This window comes from Dunckerocampus dactyliophorus, chromosome 10, assembly GCF_027744805.1.
Source record: "Dunckerocampus dactyliophorus isolate RoL2022-P2 chromosome 10, RoL_Ddac_1.1, whole genome shotgun sequence".
Classification (NCBI taxonomy): domain Eukaryota; kingdom Metazoa; phylum Chordata; class Actinopteri; order Syngnathiformes; family Syngnathidae; genus Dunckerocampus; species Dunckerocampus dactyliophorus.
The window spans coordinates 28,375,661-28,394,467 of NC_072828.1; the positions used below are offsets into that span (position 1 = coordinate 28,375,661).

The 18,807-nt window shown below is 41.4% G+C and overlaps 2 protein-coding genes across 2 annotated transcripts; one reads left to right on the forward strand and one right to left on the reverse strand.

Annotated features, from left to right (window-relative positions):
- Positions 1-306: 306 nt before the first annotated feature.
- Positions 307-6,402, reverse strand: prpf38a (pre-mRNA processing factor 38A). Its single transcript, XM_054789637.1, has 10 exons — positions 6,210-6,402; positions 5,614-5,773; positions 3,427-3,548; positions 2,263-2,348; positions 2,085-2,192; positions 1,913-2,016; positions 1,790-1,816; positions 1,619-1,704; positions 1,011-1,059; positions 307-539 (listed from the first exon to the last, which is right to left on the reverse strand). The coding sequence occupies exons 1-10, from the start codon at positions 6,337-6,339 to the stop codon at positions 494-496; spliced, it is 918 nt and encodes a 305-aa protein (XP_054645612.1). The 5' UTR covers positions 6,340-6,402; the 3' UTR covers positions 307-493.
- Positions 6,403-6,931: 529 nt separating this feature from the next.
- Positions 6,932-18,638, forward strand: orc1 (origin recognition complex, subunit 1). The gene is made up of 17 exons (XM_054790041.1): positions 6,932-7,087; positions 8,834-8,961; positions 9,863-10,035; positions 11,449-11,866; positions 11,957-12,212; positions 12,415-12,474; positions 13,756-13,863; positions 13,989-14,211; positions 14,280-14,386; positions 14,514-14,615; positions 14,734-14,905; positions 14,994-15,101; positions 16,618-16,767; positions 16,860-16,979; positions 17,058-17,227; positions 17,296-17,383; positions 18,409-18,638. Exons 1-17 carry the CDS (start codon positions 6,999-7,001, stop codon positions 18,601-18,603), a joined length of 2,667 nt encoding a protein of 888 aa, XP_054646016.1. The 5' UTR covers positions 6,932-6,998; the 3' UTR covers positions 18,604-18,638.
- Positions 18,639-18,807: the final 169 nt, after the last annotated feature.

Here is an 18,807-nt window from a genome sequence, read left to right on the forward strand (position 1 = left end):
TATACAACTTGTGTGTGGGGTAAACTAGCCCATTAAAAAAAAAAAAAACGCACACAAAATGAAATCGTAAAATGTGTCAATGTTTTTCAAAATCCCAGGTAAATGAGAAAAGTTCCTGCGGTGGAAAAAGAGCTATTCTATTACTGAAAACTCACAAATTTGCAATTCATACTAAATTTTCCAAGATAAGACCACTACCAACAACAAACACTGTACATGACACAATTACTACTTTAAAAAAAAAACTAATTGGAATGTACTTTTCTGTAGTCACAGTTCTTCCAATTCTCAGGATGCATTCAAAGGTAATAACCAGTGACTTTAATCATGTGAAAATGATACAGTATGAGCTAACATAAGCTGGAAATATCAACAAGACAGGTTGGAAACTGGCACAGTAAAATAAGTCACATATCGGCAGTCCACTTCAAAGAATTGCCGATCACAATTTAGATGCCAGTTAGGTGTAAAAAAAATAAAAATAAAAAAAAAACTACTGGTTTCCCCTTCGACTCTTCTTGTGACTCTTCTTGGAACTCCTGTGGCAGAACAGAAAAGACATTAAAATATGAATTTAACTTTAACCATTGCATCTCAACATGTATCATATGGAAAATAACTCAGTGTGTGTGTATTTCTTAAAAAAAAAAATGATATCATTGAACCAAATGGCCATTTAAAGGGTTTAAATAACTACAGAAGCACTCAGAGCACAGACCTCAGTCAAGCACCATAGTTCCCCCCCATATTGTGATTCACATATTGTGATTGGCCTGAATTTTTTAAGTTATTTTGACCACAAACAGATAAAAAATAAAAACAACCTCTACATATTTACATTTACATATTTGCATTTTTTAAAATAAGTTGATTGAAAGATCTGAGCAAAAAAAGTAGGAAAAAACTCAAAATAAACACCTGTTTCAATGAAATAATTGATCATTCGTTCCACTTGTAAAAACAACGGTTCAAATAATTTATTTACACATATAATTTAAAAATAATTTCACCTTTCTGGTGACTTTGAGTGGCTGCGATGTCTGTGGCTTCTGTGGTGACCTGTTTAAAAAGAGAAAAAAGAAAAAAAGACCACCAGCAATAAACATTACACTGAAATATAGACTAGAATTTGTATAGAAATCAGCTTTATTGGCCAACTAGGCGAACACAAACAAGGAATTTGCCTCTAGTTAAATATGATTCTATAATCTATGATTCTACACTTTTTCTTTTATATTTTTCCTTCTCCCTTAATAATAAAAGGTTTCATTTAAAAACTGCATTTTGTGTTGAGTTGTGGTGTCACTGACTAATGTTTAAATTTGTTTGATGATCTGAAACATTCAAGTGTGACAAACTTTTTCACACCAGCGTACATGTAGGCTTTCAATAATGTATGATTACGTTTGATCTTTAAATAAAAGAATATGTTTACAACAAACAGAATACGAGAGTGCACATTGCCATCAAGTAAACGATTCCGCAACTTTACATTCAGCCGCCAATTCTCTGATCAACGAGCAGATGCCGGATATCTTGTGTACGTTTGCTTTACAGATTGTCTAACTTCAAAAGGCAAACCTGTGCTCGCCCGCTCAATAAACGTCAGAGAGCTTACCTGGAGACCGATGGCGTCGCTCTCGAGAGCGGCTGCGGTGGCGGCGGGGGCTTTTACTGCGATGGCGCTCCCTTCTAGGAGAAAGGCTTCATACACATTTCAAGTGTTATAAACCACTTCATGCCAGAAATCAAAATCCGTGAGGATTTGCGCCAACGGTTACGTTTTTACCTTCGTCTCTTTGGAGATCTGCTCCTCCTGGTAGAAAAGAAAGGAGTACTTGAGTACTACAATACCGAGTACTTGACCGGTATGATTTCTTAATGGCCGTTGATGGATAACTAAAAGTCTGACCGTCTCGGCGAGCGGCTGCGTCTGTGACGAGGCGACTGGGAGCGGCGAATTCTGTCGTCACGGTAACCACGTCTGTGAGGTTCAGGGGTCGCGACTCTCTCTGGCTGTAAGCGGAAGTACAAAGTCAGCACGGTTGACCGACGGCGTGAAGACAAACGTCGTGCGTCGTTACCCTCTCTTCTTCGTCGTCTTCCTCGCTGCTCTCCACTTCATCGAGGTCTTCCTCAAGAGCGCTGATACGCGGGTCCAACATCTCGGCCTCCTCCAGGACTTGTCTCTTCTGCACGACAAACGTCACCGGTGGTTGCGGTGTGAACATGTCACGGATGAACACGTCTTTTCAACGCTACCTGAAGCCGGGGCAGGATGATGTCACACACGCGCTCCTCATGAAGAAGATTGTTGATGAACTCATCCACGTGCATCAACTCAAACTCTGAAACGAGGCTTTTATTAGAAACACCTCTTCACCTCATCTATCCCGAATCAGATGTTTGGTATAATACAGCGGAGCCCCGCAAGTGTCCGCCGAAAAACCACTGGCACTTGATACTCCCATAAAAACACACGGCTCGCTCCTCCCTCTCCAAACTCTCCTGCTGGCTTGATGTTCTCCTCCGATTTTAGATCAACATTTGCAACAAAAGAGCGACTGTTGCAATTATTAGAGTAGATTCAGCTCCACAACACTCCCCTTCTCTCTTCAATTGCCAATGTTCACTGATTTCAGGCCTAAACATGCCTCACACACTTATCAAACACAATTAAAATATGAAATGCACAGGTAACAGGGTTTCCGCCACATGTAATTGATCGTGGCGGCCCTCCATTACAAAATAAAAGCCACCACACCTTAAAACTTAACTTGAAAACAAGGTTAAGTAACATATTGTATGAATGTATATACTGCATATGCTATAGAGCAGTGGTCCCCAACCCCCGGTCATTTGGTACCGGGCCACACAGAAAGAATTTTTTTTCCATTATTTCATTTTTTTTAATGTTTTATTTTGAAAAGTGGCCGGATTCTCTCTGTTACATCCGTCTCATTTGCCGCATGTCCATTGTGTGTGTGCTAACTTTATCTCATGCCACACAAATAGACTACTACTGTATTTTTACAATTTTTCTTTCACCTCATATTTGGTCTCAAATGCTGAAACTATGTGGGAATGTATAAAGGTAAGTTTTGATGACTTATTGAGCGCTAATGTGAACATTTGTCTCAAGTTAATTCATGCTAGCGCACTGCCTTTTTTACCACACACGTCAGCTGGAACTTGAACTGCTGGATGAGGGGTCGGCATTCATTTTGTGCTTTTAATTTGATGTTATTCATGTCTTAGTTTGACACAATACATAATAAGATAAATTAGATCGCTATAATGTACGATGTACGATAATGTACGTGGTTTTCTAAGTATTATCCGCCCCCAACAGCATCGTCACTCGATGACAAAATAAACGAATCGGACGACTATTAAATGAATAAAAATGTAAAAACACATCATTACCCCCATTCCTGTTTTGGGTCTTGATTTTCCTGTAGTCATTGTAGAGGGGTTCCAGGTAGTTGTAACAATCCACCGCAGTGCCCGTTAGCCGCATGTACATGGCCCCAAGTAAACGGACATATCTAAAAACAAATAACAACATGTTAGGGATTTATTAATAACCCATTGCCACAACTTATTTATTTAACAGTGTAAAGGACTGCAATATAAATGGAGAGAACAGTCCAATCTTCACATTTCCATGAAAAATGTGTTTATACTCATCGCACGTTGCATTAATTTGATTTATAAAGCAATAATTGACAAAAAAAAGATATTTCAAGGCACCTCTACAGAATGTGAAGGAAGAGAGATATATATATATATGTTGTTCCTGCAGTACGGATGTATCAACGTAAACAGTGTGCCTCACTCTGAGAAAAGTATCCATATTTTGATATATACAGTATATACTAGTATACTATACATATACATATACACACACACATACACACACACACACACAGTAAATATAAATAAAGAAAGAAAAAAAACCACATCTCAGCTTTGATATAAGTGGAAAAAGCCTATTATTAGTATGAACTGTTTTTTTTCATCTTTTTGCCGACATTTTTGCTGGGGTTTTTAAAATTTATTTTCCAAACATTTCAACTTTCTCCTTAAATAATCCCTGCAAATGTGTTATTTGTGATATACGACCTTTCCCATAATATTAGAAATTTTCCCCCAAACTGTCCAAAAATGACCACTTTGTTTGTTTGTCAGAATATCAAGACATTAAAAAAAGTTAAATATATTTCCTCTTAACTCATTCAATACCAAAGATGTATTTATACGTCTTTTACGTTGTTTCGCGCCAGAGGCAAAAACAGGTGATGATGCAAGTGCTCAATAAAAGAGGTACCTTTTCATGCCGCTTTAAGTCATAAAAAAGGCCACAAGGTGGCAGAAGTGCATTTGATAAGAGCTTGACGTGGCTCTTTTGCATGTAAAAACACACTCAATAGCAAGGAGGAAGTGGAAGAGCATGGAGGAGTGTAGCGTGCAGAAAGTTACGCATTGTAGGGAAATTTTAGCGCACGCACGCGTGGCACGCATGCACACACACAGTTTAGTTTCAAATGTGAAATTGTTCATGGCGTCATATTTGTAAATAGTTATTTGAATACTTTTTTGTGTTGCTTATGTTGTGGTGTAGTTGTTGTGGTGTAGATAATTAAACTGTCACAAGCTGTCAAAATATTTGTGTCAAAGTGAAAGTTATGCTTGAAATGTATCTTTTCACAAAGAGCTGGTTTCTCCCTTTCTAGTCAGGAACGGATATTTTCCCGAAACTTACCTACTGTATGTTCTACTACTGATTACTAAAGAACAGGAAAAGGTAGAAACAAACTTTTTTTCCTGACAAAAGTTTAATCTTTCTTTTGGTAGGTTCCATGTTTATATAGCCATAGAACACAATATTCTGTGTGCCTTGAAAGATCATTTAAAATCGTCTAAAATGACCGGTAATGAAGGGGTTGTTTTTGAAAAATGGCTGGGATTGAATGAGTTAATAGTTAATATTTCAACTTTGCAACTAAAGTGACATTACTTTTCCTCATTTGTTCTTGTAGAATTGAGTTTTATTCCCCCTCTTAATATAACTTTATTATTGCAAAATTACACTCTTCCCTAAATTATCTTCTGCTAGTTATGACTTTATTCCCACAATATTTGGACTGTATTCGTGTAACGTTACAACTTTTGCTGCAACCCTTTTTTTGCAAAAATGACAACTTTGTTATTTTATATTATATTACAACAACTGTTAAAAATATAATATTCTTTAATATTTCAACTTTATACAACTATAATGATGTTCTTTTTCCTCATATTATGACGTTATTCTCCCAAAATGACGACTTTTTCTTGTTTGATTAAAACTTTTTTCTTTTCTTTTTTTCTTCACTATATTCTTGTAAAATTACGGCTGATTTTTCAATTTTTGCTGTTTTTTTCTTTTTAAAGTTTTCGTGTTAAATTGGATTTTTAGAATGTGCCATGGGCTAATAAAAAAAAAGTCACAGGCTGCCCTTTGGCCAGTGGACACCACTGTACTAGAGGAACAGAGAGCAACAGGATAGAGGGGCTGAGCAATGTCAAAAGTACATCTTTTGAAACATTAAACTTCACTTTTATACTCACTTAAACTCTTCGTTTTTGATGAACTCGACAATGATGTCCTTCTCAGGTTGGATCTGCAGCAACTTCAGCGTGAGACAAAGGAAGGGAGTGGGTTTGATGTTTCCACCAAACACTCCACCGACATATCTTAGCTCCATGGCTTTATCCACAACCAGCTCCGCTGTGGAAGAACAAAAAGGAAAACGCAATCAATCCGATTCAGTGGTTCCCGGCCCTGCCAGAAGTGACATTAGCTAGAACACCAAGTGGTGCGGACTGCCTCTTTAAACCGCTTTGTTTCTTCATTGTTACTATTCAAGCACGAGCAGGAGGTTTGTTATGACTTTTCGTGGTTTATGCGTACACCCTGCTTCAAATGAGGCGTGGATATTAATTGTGCAAGTGCAAACATAGGTTGATCACATGGATGGTGTTTCGATACTTGGGTCAAATTCCTTTTTAATAAGAAGATCGCTTGAAATCGTGACTGAGGATACTTATGCATATAAAATGTGGACATCGTTCTGTCGTATAAAAAGTTTCATTTAAAAATACCGCTCAACACATACAAAAAAATGTGACGCTACTGTTAGCTTGCTGAGCAACACGCGACTTACCTGTCAGACCGAAACATTCTTCTTTCCAGTACTTTGACTCATAGATTCGAGTCCGGATAATCTTCTCCACTAAATACTGTGGATTAGTACCGTGGATACTGTTGGCATCTTTAACTGTTCTGTTAGCCATTCGTCTTCCTGGCTTTCTTTCTCACCACCTTTTCCTTTCTTCTTCTTCTACTTCTACTTCTACTTCTTCTTCGTCGTCGCCTAGTGGCGGATTTGCTGTTGGTGTACATTACCGCCCCCGCTTGGTGAGGAGTGTGTCACAGGTTTATACACAACCTACTTGCATTTTTTGCATGAAAAGGTTTTTTCAACCACACAGGCACAGTCTGGAGATCGGGAAGATTGGTGTTCGATTCTCCCTTGGGCATTTGTGTGTGGAGTTTGCATGTTCTCCTCCGTCCCCAAATTATAACCCAATAAAGTTACAGGGAAGTGAAATGAACATCCTGATTTATTTTGAAATGCCAAGCATCACTTCCGCTGTTGGTAGACTAAACAGGTAACCCTAACTAACTCGAAAAACCAACGTACACCAAAAATGGAACTATAGATGACATTTTAACATGCAAAGTATTCAAACTGTTGTCCACAAAAAATGAAAAAAATAGTGCCGACAAGCGTCCATCCGGGCTATCGCATTGTCGTTACGCAAACGGAAATGACGCCATTTTCGCGGGAAACGTTCTTGTCGAGTCAAAACTCCTGAAAGCGTGTCGTTGCTCGCATTCAGACCGCTGAGATATAATTCCAAATCAACTTTACCTTTGTTTGTAAACCAGGATGAAAACCAGATTGCGAGTCAGACGAGTTTACAAGTGGAAAGGAGAGCCTCTGAGCTTCGACAGGAAGATGAAAAACTTTGAATATAGGTGAGCTCTTCAACAATATTCACACATTAAACACGAGACACTCGTTACTCTTTTCTTGGTTCTTGCACAACACTCATACAGTGTGGAAAGTTAATCCTGTACTGTACATTTAGTAGTGTTTGTTTTCTTGAGATGTCCATTGTCAGCTTTCTAGATTTTATTGGAACGTATGTCAGTTTTCAGTTCGTCTTATTTCTTACTGATTGTCAATAACAACAACAACAACAACAACGTCCCCCCAACTTGGTTTTGTTTTTATTCAAGGAATAGCTCATGATATACAGTGGGGTGAAGAAGTGTTTGCCCCTTTCCTGATTTCTTATTTTTTTGCATGTTTGTCACACTTAAATGTTTCAGATCATCAACCAAATTTTAATATTAGTCAATGAGAACACAACTGTACACAAGATGCAGTTTTTAAATGAAAGTTTTTATTATTAAAGGAGAAAAAAAAACAAAGCTAAATGTCCCTGTGTGAAAAAGCCCCCCTCCTTGTTAAAGCATAACTTTACTGAGATGAATTGAGATCTATGAGTGTGGAAAAGGTTTTAAAGCCATTCCTAAAGCTTTGGGACTCCAGCTAACCACAGTGAGAGCCATTATCCAGGAATGGGCAAAACATGAAACAGTGGTGAACTGTCCCAGGAGTGGCCGGGCAACCAAAATGATCCCAACAGTGCAGCGACGACTCATCCAGGAGGTCACAACAACATCCAAAAACCTGCAGGCCACATTTGTCTCAGTTAAGGTCAGTGCTCATGACTCCACCATGAAACGGCCTGCATTGCAGAGTTCCATGACAAAAGCCACTGCTGAACAAAAAGAACATTAAGGCTCGTCTCAATTTTGCTATAAAACATCTTGATGATCCCCAAGACCTTTGGGAAAATACTCTGTGGTCTGACGAGACAAAATTTGAACGTTTTGGAAGGTGTGTGTCCCATTTACATCTGGCGTAAAAGTAACGCCGCATTTCAGAAAACGATCATACCAACAGTGAAATATGGTGGTGGTAGTGTGATGGTCTGGACCTGTTTTGCTGCTTCAGGACCTGGAAGACTTGCTGTGATAAATGGAACCATGAATTCTGCCGTCTGCCAAAAAATCCTGAAGGAGAATGTCTGCCCATCTGTTGGTGACCTCAAGCTGAAACCAACTTGGGTTCTGCAGCAGAACAATGATCCAAAACACACCAGCAAGTCCACCAAAAACAAAATGAAGACTTTGGAGTGGCCTAGTCAAAGTCCTGACCTGAATCCTATTGAGATGCTGTGGCATGACCTTAAAAAGGCGCTTCATGCTGGAAAACCCTCCAATGTGGCTGAATGACAACAATTCTGCAAAGATGAGTGGGCCAAAATTCCTCCCCAGCGCTGTAAGAGACTCATTGCAAGTTATCACAAACGTTTGATTGCAGTTGTTGCTGCTAAGGGGGGCCCAACCAGTTATTAGGTTTAGGGGGCAACTTTTCCACACAGGGACATGTAGCTTTGGATTGTTTTTCTCCGTAAATAATAAAAAGTTTCATTTAAAAACTGCATTTTGTGTTCACTTGTGTTGTCATTGACTAATATTTACATTTGTTTGATGATCTGAAACATTTAAGTGTGACAAACATGCCAAAAAAGAACAAATCAGGAAGGAGGCAAACACTTTTTCACAGCACACTACTCCACAACACTGCGTTCAAATGCCTCCAATGGTGTCAAATATCCCAATCTGGCATCGTGTGTCTCTCTGTGTCAGATCTTTGGTTATCAGTGTGGAGGGTCTACCCAGGCCCACCGTCATCACCATGGGTCAGCACATCCTCATTGAGGGGGAAGATGAAGATAACCCGTACGTGGGCAGAGTGATCAAGCTTTTCGGGGACGGTGAGTCACGGATGATGAGAATGAAGCTGAAATCAATTGACCGGAGAAATGCTATCCAAACGTTTTAAAGGAGCGCTACGGGACTGCGGAGCGGTAATTTGTCGAATTTGCACAAGTGGCCATGAAGAATTTGCAGAAAGTGAGGGGGGGCGGGGAGGAAACATGAAAAGCAAAACAAATATGTCGAGGACTACAAATATCTTTTCGTCCTTATGTCACAAACAAGCCTGTGAATTATTTTAGGTGGGGGAGGGGCGCACAGCGGCACCCGCTGCTCGTTGAGAAGAGCAATACGTGTTTCACGTCGAAGTCTACAAAAGTGTCTTTGCTAGATTTGTCGCTTTTTTTGAAAAAAAACAAAAAACATTGAGAGTAGCGGCGGGCGTCCTTTTACATTTGAACCAACACTGGTACCCAATTGGTACTTTTGAAATTATGCTAGCGCCTGAACCGGTACCGTAAAAGGATGTTTTGTGGCTGAATGCGGCCCATTAGTAAAGAATTTTAGGCAAATTTGACATGTTTTTGTCCTGAATTCATCATAACGATGGCTAAATGCACTCAGATGTTGATGTGATGGTTACAGTATGTTGTGTTCCACACTGTTTCACTGTCATGTTCGGCGAGACACACAAGCACCAGACTTGATGGCCAGGATCAATAGGCTTTATTGCAGGTTTGAATCATCTCACAACAGGAACAATCATCCCTAACATGGGCTGCTGTTGCAGCCGGGCTTTGAGGATTACTGTATACACCGAAATACTCCTAGAAAGTGTCTCCAGCCAAGGGATGAGGAGGTTCAACATGATTTTTCCAATGTTGTTCTTCTGCATTATAAAAGGACAAACTGAGAAAGTTTGAGGAAAGTTGCTTTCTTTTCTTTTTTTTCTGTCTGCAGAGGCTGGGCGGCAGAAGAAGGCGGTGGTTCAGTGGTTTGCTCGCGTCTCCGAAGTGCCTGTGAACAAGCTGCACCTGCTCGGCCGAGACCCGCACCCGCAGGAGATCTTCTACTATCAGGGAAGAAGCTGCGATGACGAGATCGATGCCGAGTCCATCCTCAGACCCGTGCAGGTGAACGACCGATCGAAGTTGTGGTTGGATCTGTTTTGACTGTTTGGAGAGACACCAGGAACGCATTTTACACCTTATGGTATTCATCCTGCACACTTTCACCAATTCAGATACGCCTTACGCCTTTTTTTTGTGCTTTTTACTGTCTGCCGAGATTTTTTATGCAGTTCATAACTTTGTATGAGGGTAAACTTACTAAACATTATTTTATAATAATAAAATTAATGATAATAATTATAAAAACCGAGTCTTAATGTTATAATATTTAATATTATTATATTGTATACATTAATGACATATTAATATAAAAATATATATAAATTCATTATAATACTAGAAAAGCACTCGGAAAGCGCTGCCAAGTGCCATAGTTCCCCCTATATTGTGACTTACACCATAAATATTAGTCCTACATTTATTTTATCTACATATTTAGATTCCTTAACCATGAAAACATACCATTGAAAGGTTTGAATGACTTAAAGAATGCTAACCGTGCTAACGTTAGCGTGGTAACACCTAGCATTTTAGCGCTAAGTGTTTGTATAAATGCCTCCCTCTGAAAATGTTAAGTATAATTATGTTAGCATGCTAAAACCTAGCATGATAGCGGTAAGTGTCTGCTTAAGTTCATAATGAGAATCGCAACAAATGCTATTATGCTTACATGCCAACATTAGCATGTTAACACCTAGCATAATAGTGTCTACCTAATGCAAATGGCTAAAAATGCTACTATGCTAATGTTAACATGTTAACACCTAGCATGATAGTGCTCATAAGTGTTCATAAGTTTCTACACATGAAAATGGCTAAAAATGCTACTATGATAATATTAGCATGCTAACATTAGCATGGTAACACCGAGCATGATAATGGTGGTCATAGATGTCTACCCATGAAAATAGCAACTTAAAAAAATGCTAGTATGCTAACGTTAGCATGCTAGAAATGCTAACATGCTAGCATGATAGCGCAATGTCCCGGGAAGGCTAAGTGACTCGAACAAGTGGTCTGACCATTTTTTTTTTGTGGAGTTATATGCACAAATGCCAAAAATGCTCCTATCTTGCAATGTTAAAGAATCCTTTAAAACAAAGACGGTGATCCGGATCACCCCCAAAATATAATTAGTTCTTGCATATCCGGTTTGCGACAATTCCTGAAAATGTCATCAAAATTCATTTAGAACTTTTCAAGTTATTGTGAACACAAACAAACAGATAAACGCCAGCAAAAGCATGACATCCGTGCTGTGCTTGGTGGAGGTAACAATAAATAAATACATTTGGGAATCAAATAAAATCATCATCAACAGCTATTTTGGTCAAAAATAATAATAAATGGAGGCTATCGTGCATTACATAATAATTTTTTAATTTAATTTTGAAGTATCTTCTCTTTTCCTCCAAGGTGAAGCATCTTGAAGGACAAGCTCCGTTCCCAGACTGCGGCGATAAAGATACTCTATACGTGAAGCTGTCCTGGGACACCAAGACTTTCAAGGTGGTGGACTCATCCCTCGTGTCGCCTTCCTCCCCACCTGGCCGTCCTACAAGCTACCTCAACCGGTCGCCTCCCAGCGTGCCTCCTGCATCCCGCGGCACGTCCCGTCGAGCGTTGCCGACACCCGATCCCGAAGTCATGCGGCGGGCGGCTTCGGCGGAGCAGAGATACAACAGAGCAAGCATGAGTGCAGGGAAGCTTGGAGGCATGGAGGCCGAGTCGGGGCACTCAGCCACTAAATTGTCGGCTTCAAAATGTCTGAGCGCAAAGAGAAGGAACGCGTCGGCCAGGACACCTGGAGTGCGCAAGCGGCTGGAGCTCAGCAGTGAGTGATTCTCTTTCAAACACGGAGCTTCTTTCACGCTCCCGTATGCTCCTCAAGACGCGTACGTGTCTTTTCTCAATGTGACTTTAGGTCCAGAGAAGACGTCGACGCTCGGCGATGACGTCTTGAGTCAGATACTGGATGAAGCGCTAGAGTCAGAGCTGGCTCAGAGGCTGTCATCGTCTCCCCCTCAGGTGCTGCGTCCTTCCCAAAGTTTAAGCCCGCTCTGCAAGACGCACAGAGCAGCCGCCGACCCAGACTCCATCTCCCTAAAGCCCTCACTTGTCAAGTCTGGCTCTGACATTCGCGGTCTTCCCTCTCCAGCCAGAGATGCAGCTTCATCCCGGTGAGTCACACATTTTCATACCATCATTCTTGCATCACCGTTATATTAAGGGGGCTGGGCGATCTTCTGGTGGCGCCCTCCGCTGGATGATAGGGGAAATCCTGCATCACACGCAGCACAAACCTTCTCGTATGAATGTTAAGGCTGTGGAATGTGTGTCCTTTATGTCATATTCATGTATTCATGTATGTTATTCAAACAGAGGTACCACTCCTCGAAGTAAAGAGCAGAAAATCTTGAGGGAACCTTCCCTCGGCGTGTTGTAAGTACATACATGTGCTCCCTCTCTCTAGTTTGGAATAAAGATAATTGTTTATCTTGGATGTTTTGATGATGGAGTGGGCTGAAAAATGTGGAAGTAGTTGAGCGTCCAAAAAATGACAGAATAAAAGTAAATATTAAATATGTAAAATATTTAAAAAAAAATATATATATATATTTTTTTTAAATAATAAAATATTTTATTATTTCTTATAAATTTTATTATTATTTTTATTATTATTATTATTTTTGCAGCACAGCTAATGGGCATCCCTCCAAATGAGCCCTCACAGAAAAAGGCTAAAACACTAAGAACAAGTAAACATGGGTGGTGTGCAACAATAGTACCTTTTTATTTAGTGACACAGAAAGCAAGATGAGGAAAACCGAAACACGGTCTCTTTTGGCAAGTGGGCATATCATGCATCAGAAAAGTGCACACAGAGAATAGGAACGACACGGCTTGAAAAACAACAAAACTCTGTTAGCAGCCTTATTTCTTGGATTAAAATCCACAGTTGGGTTTTACTTTATTTTAAAGTCATATTGGGACATGTTTGTATATTTGTATATACAGTATTGAGTGTTCAGTTGCTGTGTGCAGAATTTAGTGTTAGTAAAGTGTTCTTGAAAAGATGACACCGCGAGCCAGACTGTTATGTTGTTATCCTGGTGTGTATATACTGACCCCCACCGACTTCCAGTGGCTTGACAAGCTTGTTGTGAGTGCAATGATAGCTCCTGATTGGCTCCTGCCAAAGAAAGAGCTACCGTTCCCTCACTGACTTGCGAGCGGCAGAGCATTGAAACAATTAATAGTAGTTCTGAAGTAAGAGATGTCACAAGGTTAGAATTTAGCCATCAATTAGCTACACCGCTGTATAAACCGCAGGGTTCAAAGTTGAAGAAAAAAGTAGCGGCTTATTTACCGGAATTTGCGGTATGTCTTTTGTTTGAAGTTGAACACGCACATTTTCAGTTTTTTATTAACGCAGATTAGGCAGATTTTCTATCAAAGTAGGCTACGTATAACAAAAACAGACATTCTGTGTCAAAATGTATCCTGAGCACCCCCCCATGTAGTCAGAATGGCACAGTCTTGATCACGTGACACTCTTATTTGATCCGACTGAGCGGCTGACGGTCGAATCAGACTCCTGAATTGAACTGGCAACTAGTGGACTACTCTAAGACCCTAACATGCATGCATGTTTATTATCTTATTGTATGCATGACATCCATATTTATCATCTTACTTTCATCCTGGTGCTGTGTCGTTTAGGCCCGAGGTGGACGATGAGAACTCTCCCACGCTGCCACTCGGCACGACACCGAGGGGCTCGAAAAGAAAGTCTGCTCGACTGGTGGCGACTCGGATCAGAAAGCAATTGTGAGCGTAAAGACTTTTACTGTCACGCGAGTTGATCTCCGACGGGTTCTTGTGTGGGGGTGTGTATGAACACTGACGTACATGAGTACCCTTTGGGTAAGTGTGCTTTCTTCCGGCTTCTTCAGAAATCTTCTCAATGACCCAAAGAGCCTGGACTCGGACACAGGAGACGAGGAGGACTTTGATCCGTCAAACAGTGCCGTGCAGAGCAGTGATGAGGATGATGAAATGAGTCACAGTGATGAAGAAATACTTGCCAAAAAAGGCAGACATGCTGCAATTGTGCCTCGCACGCCTCGTTCGAAGAAAGCTTCAGCCCGGACGCCTCGTAAGACACCCAGCAAGAAGGTATTTCTTCCGTCTTTATGTGGATTATCGGAGTTGTGTGCTCTACTGATTGATGCCTGCTTATACAGGCAGCACCCGGTACGCCACGCACTCCTCGTCATGCCACCCCCTCCATGCCCAGCAGGACGATGCCAGCCCGACAGCCCGCTAACATACTGGAAACGGCCCGAACGAGGTAAGAATGCGACGCAACGGGCCAGATTCAGCAGAGAAAATTGGCAAATCGAAGCAAAATGTGCTCTCCATCCTTCGGGTTTTCGATATGTGGCCAGCTTGATGTGAAAAAGACGTGTGCTTTTCAGGCTGCACGTATCAGCGGTGCCCGAGTCTCTCCCCTGCAGAGAGCAGGAGTTTCAGGACATTTACAACTTTGTGGAAAGCAAAATCATTGATGGCACCGGAGGGTGAGTACAGTCAGTCATGCTGCTTTTTGGGGTCAACAGCAGTGAATGCAGCACCGTCCGCCGAACAGCAAGGTTGACCTTTCCATGTGACCCTGTGAGTGGTGTGTTGTGCTTTCAGGTGTATGTACATCTCAGGTGTACCGGGGACAGGAAAGACCGCAACAGTGCATGAGGTGATGCGATGTTTGCAGAACGCAGCAAGCATGGACGAGATCCCATCCTTCCACTTCATTGAGATCAACGGCATGAAGATGACGGACCCTCATCAGGCCTACGTTCAGATCCTTGAGGTGAGCGTTCACAATGTGCAGATATGGACATACTGTAAGTGTTTCATTGCAAGACAAACGAATGTGCTACGTTATTCCTCGTTATTAGAAACTGAGTGGTCAGAAGGCCACAACCGACCACGCGGCTTCCATCCTGGAGAAGCGATTCAGCAACCCTGCCCCCAGGAAGGAAACCACCGTGCTGCTCGTGGATGAAGTAAGACTGGCGATTCTTATGTCTCAACACATTAATCCCTCCTTTGTGGCGGTTCATTGCTTCCAGACCCGACCTTCGTATGTGAATTTCCGTAGTTAAGAGCATAGAAAACCTGTTTGCCACCTCCTAAATAGTTTTTAACATTACCAGAGCCCTCTAAACATGAAATAACAACCCTATAGTCACCTTTACACTCCTATTACCCACTGTAGTAGACATAATAAGAGAAAATAAGAAATAAATAAGACGTGTGTGTTGCTGTAAATGTGTTACGATGCTAGGCCAGCTGAGTGGGGGGTGTGGGGGCCGACACGAAGTGACGTCGGGGGTTCAGGGTTGAGTTTTAGCTCGGCGTGGGTCGCAGCCGCAACAGCAGCCCGTGTTAGGGATTATTGTGCCTGTGGTGAGATCATTCAGAGCTGCCATAAAAGCCTGTTGTTGTTGTTTCGGCAATCAGGTCTGGTGCTTGTGTGTCCCAGCAAACATTACAGTAACATTACCGCCACCCAGGGGCCTGTGTAGATTAATACATTTTTTGAAAAACCGTGACAGATTGAAGCCGCAACATTTTTTAATGAACCGCGGCACATAAAAATAAAATTTTACAAGAAAACTGAAAAAAAGAAAAACCGCAGCAGAAAAAAATCAGTAATTTTACAAGAAAAAAATCTAAATATTAAGAGAAAGTTGATCAAGAAAATGTAATTTTACATGAATAAAGTTGGAATATGTCAAAATTAACATGGCTTTAGTAGCATAACATTGAAATAATATTTTCTTAAAAAGTTTTTTAGGTTTTTTTAATTTTCTAAAATTATGTGATAAGAATAAAACCAAAATATTGCAGGAATAAAGTCAGAATATTACAAGAAAAAAATGTCCAAGAAGAAAGTTGAAATACCGTAGTTGGAAAATTTAATGAAAAAAACAGCAGAAATGGAAAAACGTCTGTAATTTTAAGAGGAAAAAAAGTTGTATTCTTATGAGAAAAAGTCGCAATTTTACAAGAATAAACCTGCAATATGAGGAAAAATGAATGTCATTTTAGTAGCATAGAGTTGAAAAAATAAAGAAAAAATGTGTTTTTTAAAGTGGTAATATTGTGAGAAACAAAACAAAATAAAGTTTTAATATTTGAAAAATTAGGTTGAAGAAAAAGTAGTAATACAGGAATGAAGTCAAGATATTATGAGAAGAAAATGTACAAATATTTGAGAAGAAAGTTGAAATATTAGGGAAAAAAACTGGCAAAAATGGGGGAAAAAGGAGCTTAGGGTGAAGTTGATAGTAATAATTGACTTTTTTTCACCAGTATCACAAAGCTGAGATGCAGTTTTTTCGTGAAATATGTCAAACTTCTTAGCATATCTCCATAAAATGATCAAAGTGGCCCTTGCATCATTTCATTCTTCAATATGTGGCCCTCGCTGGGAAAAGCTTGCACACCCCTGATATGGCCTATACATTCAAGAGTATAGTGCTGATGGCGTCCTGTCTTGCACTTTGTCATCTGTAGTTGGACCTCTTGTGGACCAGAAAACAGAACGTGATGTACAACCTTTTTGATTGGCCAACGCGTCGTCACTCCCGCCTGGTGGTTCTGACCATTGCAAATACGATGGACCTGCCCGAGAGGATCATGATCAACCGAGTGGCCAGCAGGCTGGTGAGGCCTTGTGGCGTACCCCAGGGGTCAACGCTGGGACCCAAATTGTTTATTTCAAACATGAAATAAGTCGGACTTCTTGTCGTCCGCAGGGTTTAACTCGGATGTCGTTCCAGCCGTACGGATTCAAGCAGCTGCAGCAGATCATCATGTCCCGCTTGAACAAAGTGAAAGCGTTTGAGGAAGACGCTCTCCAGCTGGTGTCGAGGAAGGTGGGTGGCCAGCACCCCCCATCGTAATCACCACCGGCTTCCTGTCTCCAGATGTTACAGCCGTGCTCTTCTCCCCAGGTGGCCGCTCTGTCGGGCGACGCTCGCCGATGTTTGGACATCTGCCGCAGGGCCACGGAGATCTGCGAGCACTCTGCCGCCAAGCCTTCCGTCCCGGGACTGGTGGGGATGAGTCACGTGATGGAGGCGCTGAATGAAATGTTTTCCTCCACCTACATCGCCGCCATTAAGTAAGACCTTACAGTTGTTCATCACCAACACCTGGATGGACGTGTGAAGATGCCATCTTTGTTTGCAGGTGTGCGTCAATGCAAGAGCGGGTGTTCCTCCAGGCGGTTATTGCAGAGTTTCGGCGGTTGGGGTTGGAGGAGGCAACCTTCCAGCAGGTAGACGACATGAATTCAAGTCTTTTCAAAAGTGTAAGAAAATATTTGAATATACACATGATTTCCATATGAAACGGTGGAATTCATACTGTAGTTGAATGTTGAAATAATAACTCTCCTAATTAGTCCGAAAGCCGTGGGCCTGCATCACATTGTTATGGGCCTGCATTACACTGTTATGGGCCTGCATCACATTATTATGGGCCTGCATCACATTATAGGACTGAATCATGTTATGGGCCTGCACCCCTTTTCGGACTGAATCATGTTATGGGCCTGTATCACATTGTTGTGGGCCTGCATCACATTATAGGCCTGAATCATGTTATGGGCCTGCATCACATTGTTGTGGGCCTGCATCACATTATAGGACTGAATCATGTTACGGGCCTGCGTCACATTATAGGACTGAATCATGTTATGGGCCTGCATCACATTGTTGTGGGCCTGCATCACATTATAGGACTGAATCATGTTATGGGCCTGCATCACATTGTTGTGGGCCTGCATCACATTATAGGACTGAATCATGTTACGGGCCTGCGTCACATTATAGGACTGAATCATGTTACGGGCCTGCGTCACATTATAGGACTGAATCATATTATGGGCCTGCATCACATTGTTATGGGCCTGCATCTTATTATTCCACACACTTATTCTTTAGATACTATTATCAACAATTTTGGTCACAGCCTGCAAAGAACCCCCGCACATTATTGCAGATACACGTTTGTGGCGGTCCGCCACAAATACATTTGCCGCTCACACATAACGGGACTGTCTGTGACTGTAACTTGGCATTCCAACTCCGTACAGTAGAGGGCGTCATAACTGCGCTTCTTAACACACCTCATGCACACCCGGTCTGCCGGAGAACAAGGAGGAGCGTCGCTGTCTTTAGCCAGTATTCAGACTCCTGTCGATTCCGTTAAAAAAAAAAAAAAAAAAAAAACGGCAAATGTCGCAACGTAACGCGTCGTAACATGAAAACCCGTGAAGTGACGCTGGTGTGTTCCTTCAAGGTGTTTGTGCAGCACCAGGCTCTGTGTCGCGTGGAGGGTCTGCAGTCTATCAGCGTGTCGGAGGGCCTTGCCGCGTGCCAGCGTCTGGGCGCCTGCAGGCTGCTTCTGCTGGAGAACAGTCGCACGGGAACCCTGCAGCGCGTCCGCCTGAATGTCGGCCAGGATGACATCCTCTACGCCTTGAAGTCCGACTGACGAGGTGGGGGGGGGGAATCGCTTTTTAATTTATCTCACCAAAGAGGTGACGTTTTTAAAGCAGATTTTTTTTTTTTTCCCAAAAATGAAGTTGAAGTGACTCGCATTCATGCAGAAATGATATGTAGTATTTTGTCCATGGCTGTTTTACTCCCTAATGAAATTTTTATATGTACATTCTAGTGTTCTTTTTTTGTTTTTGAT

What these genes read in the sequence shown, in the direction of transcription:
- prpf38a (XM_054789637.1), bottom strand. Translation starts at nt 6,339, where the DNA reads ATGGCTAACAGAACAGTTAAAGATGCCAACAGTATCCACGGTACTAAT. An exon ending in AGATCTCCAAAGAGACGAAG is followed by an intron (nt 1,705 to 1,789) that starts GTAAAAACGTAA and finishes ATGTGTATGAAG; the next exon opens with CCTTTCTCCTAGAAGGGAGC. An exon ending in GCGACGCCATCGGTCTCCAG is followed by an intron (nt 1,060 to 1,618) that starts GTAAGCTCTCTG and finishes CTTTTTAAACAG; the next exon opens with GTCACCACAGAAGCCACAGA.
- orc1 (XM_054790041.1), top strand. Translation starts at nt 6,999, where the DNA reads ATGAAAACCAGATTGCGAGTCAGACGAGTTTACAAGTGGAAAGGAGAG. An exon ending in ATCATTGATGGCACCGGAGG is followed by an intron (nt 14,616 to 14,733) that starts GTGAGTACAGTC and finishes TTGTGCTTTCAG; the next exon opens with GTGTATGTACATCTCAGGTG. An exon ending in AGGAGGCAACCTTCCAGCAG is followed by an intron (nt 17,384 to 18,408) that starts GTAGACGACATG and finishes TGTTCCTTCAAG; the next exon opens with GTGTTTGTGCAGCACCAGGC.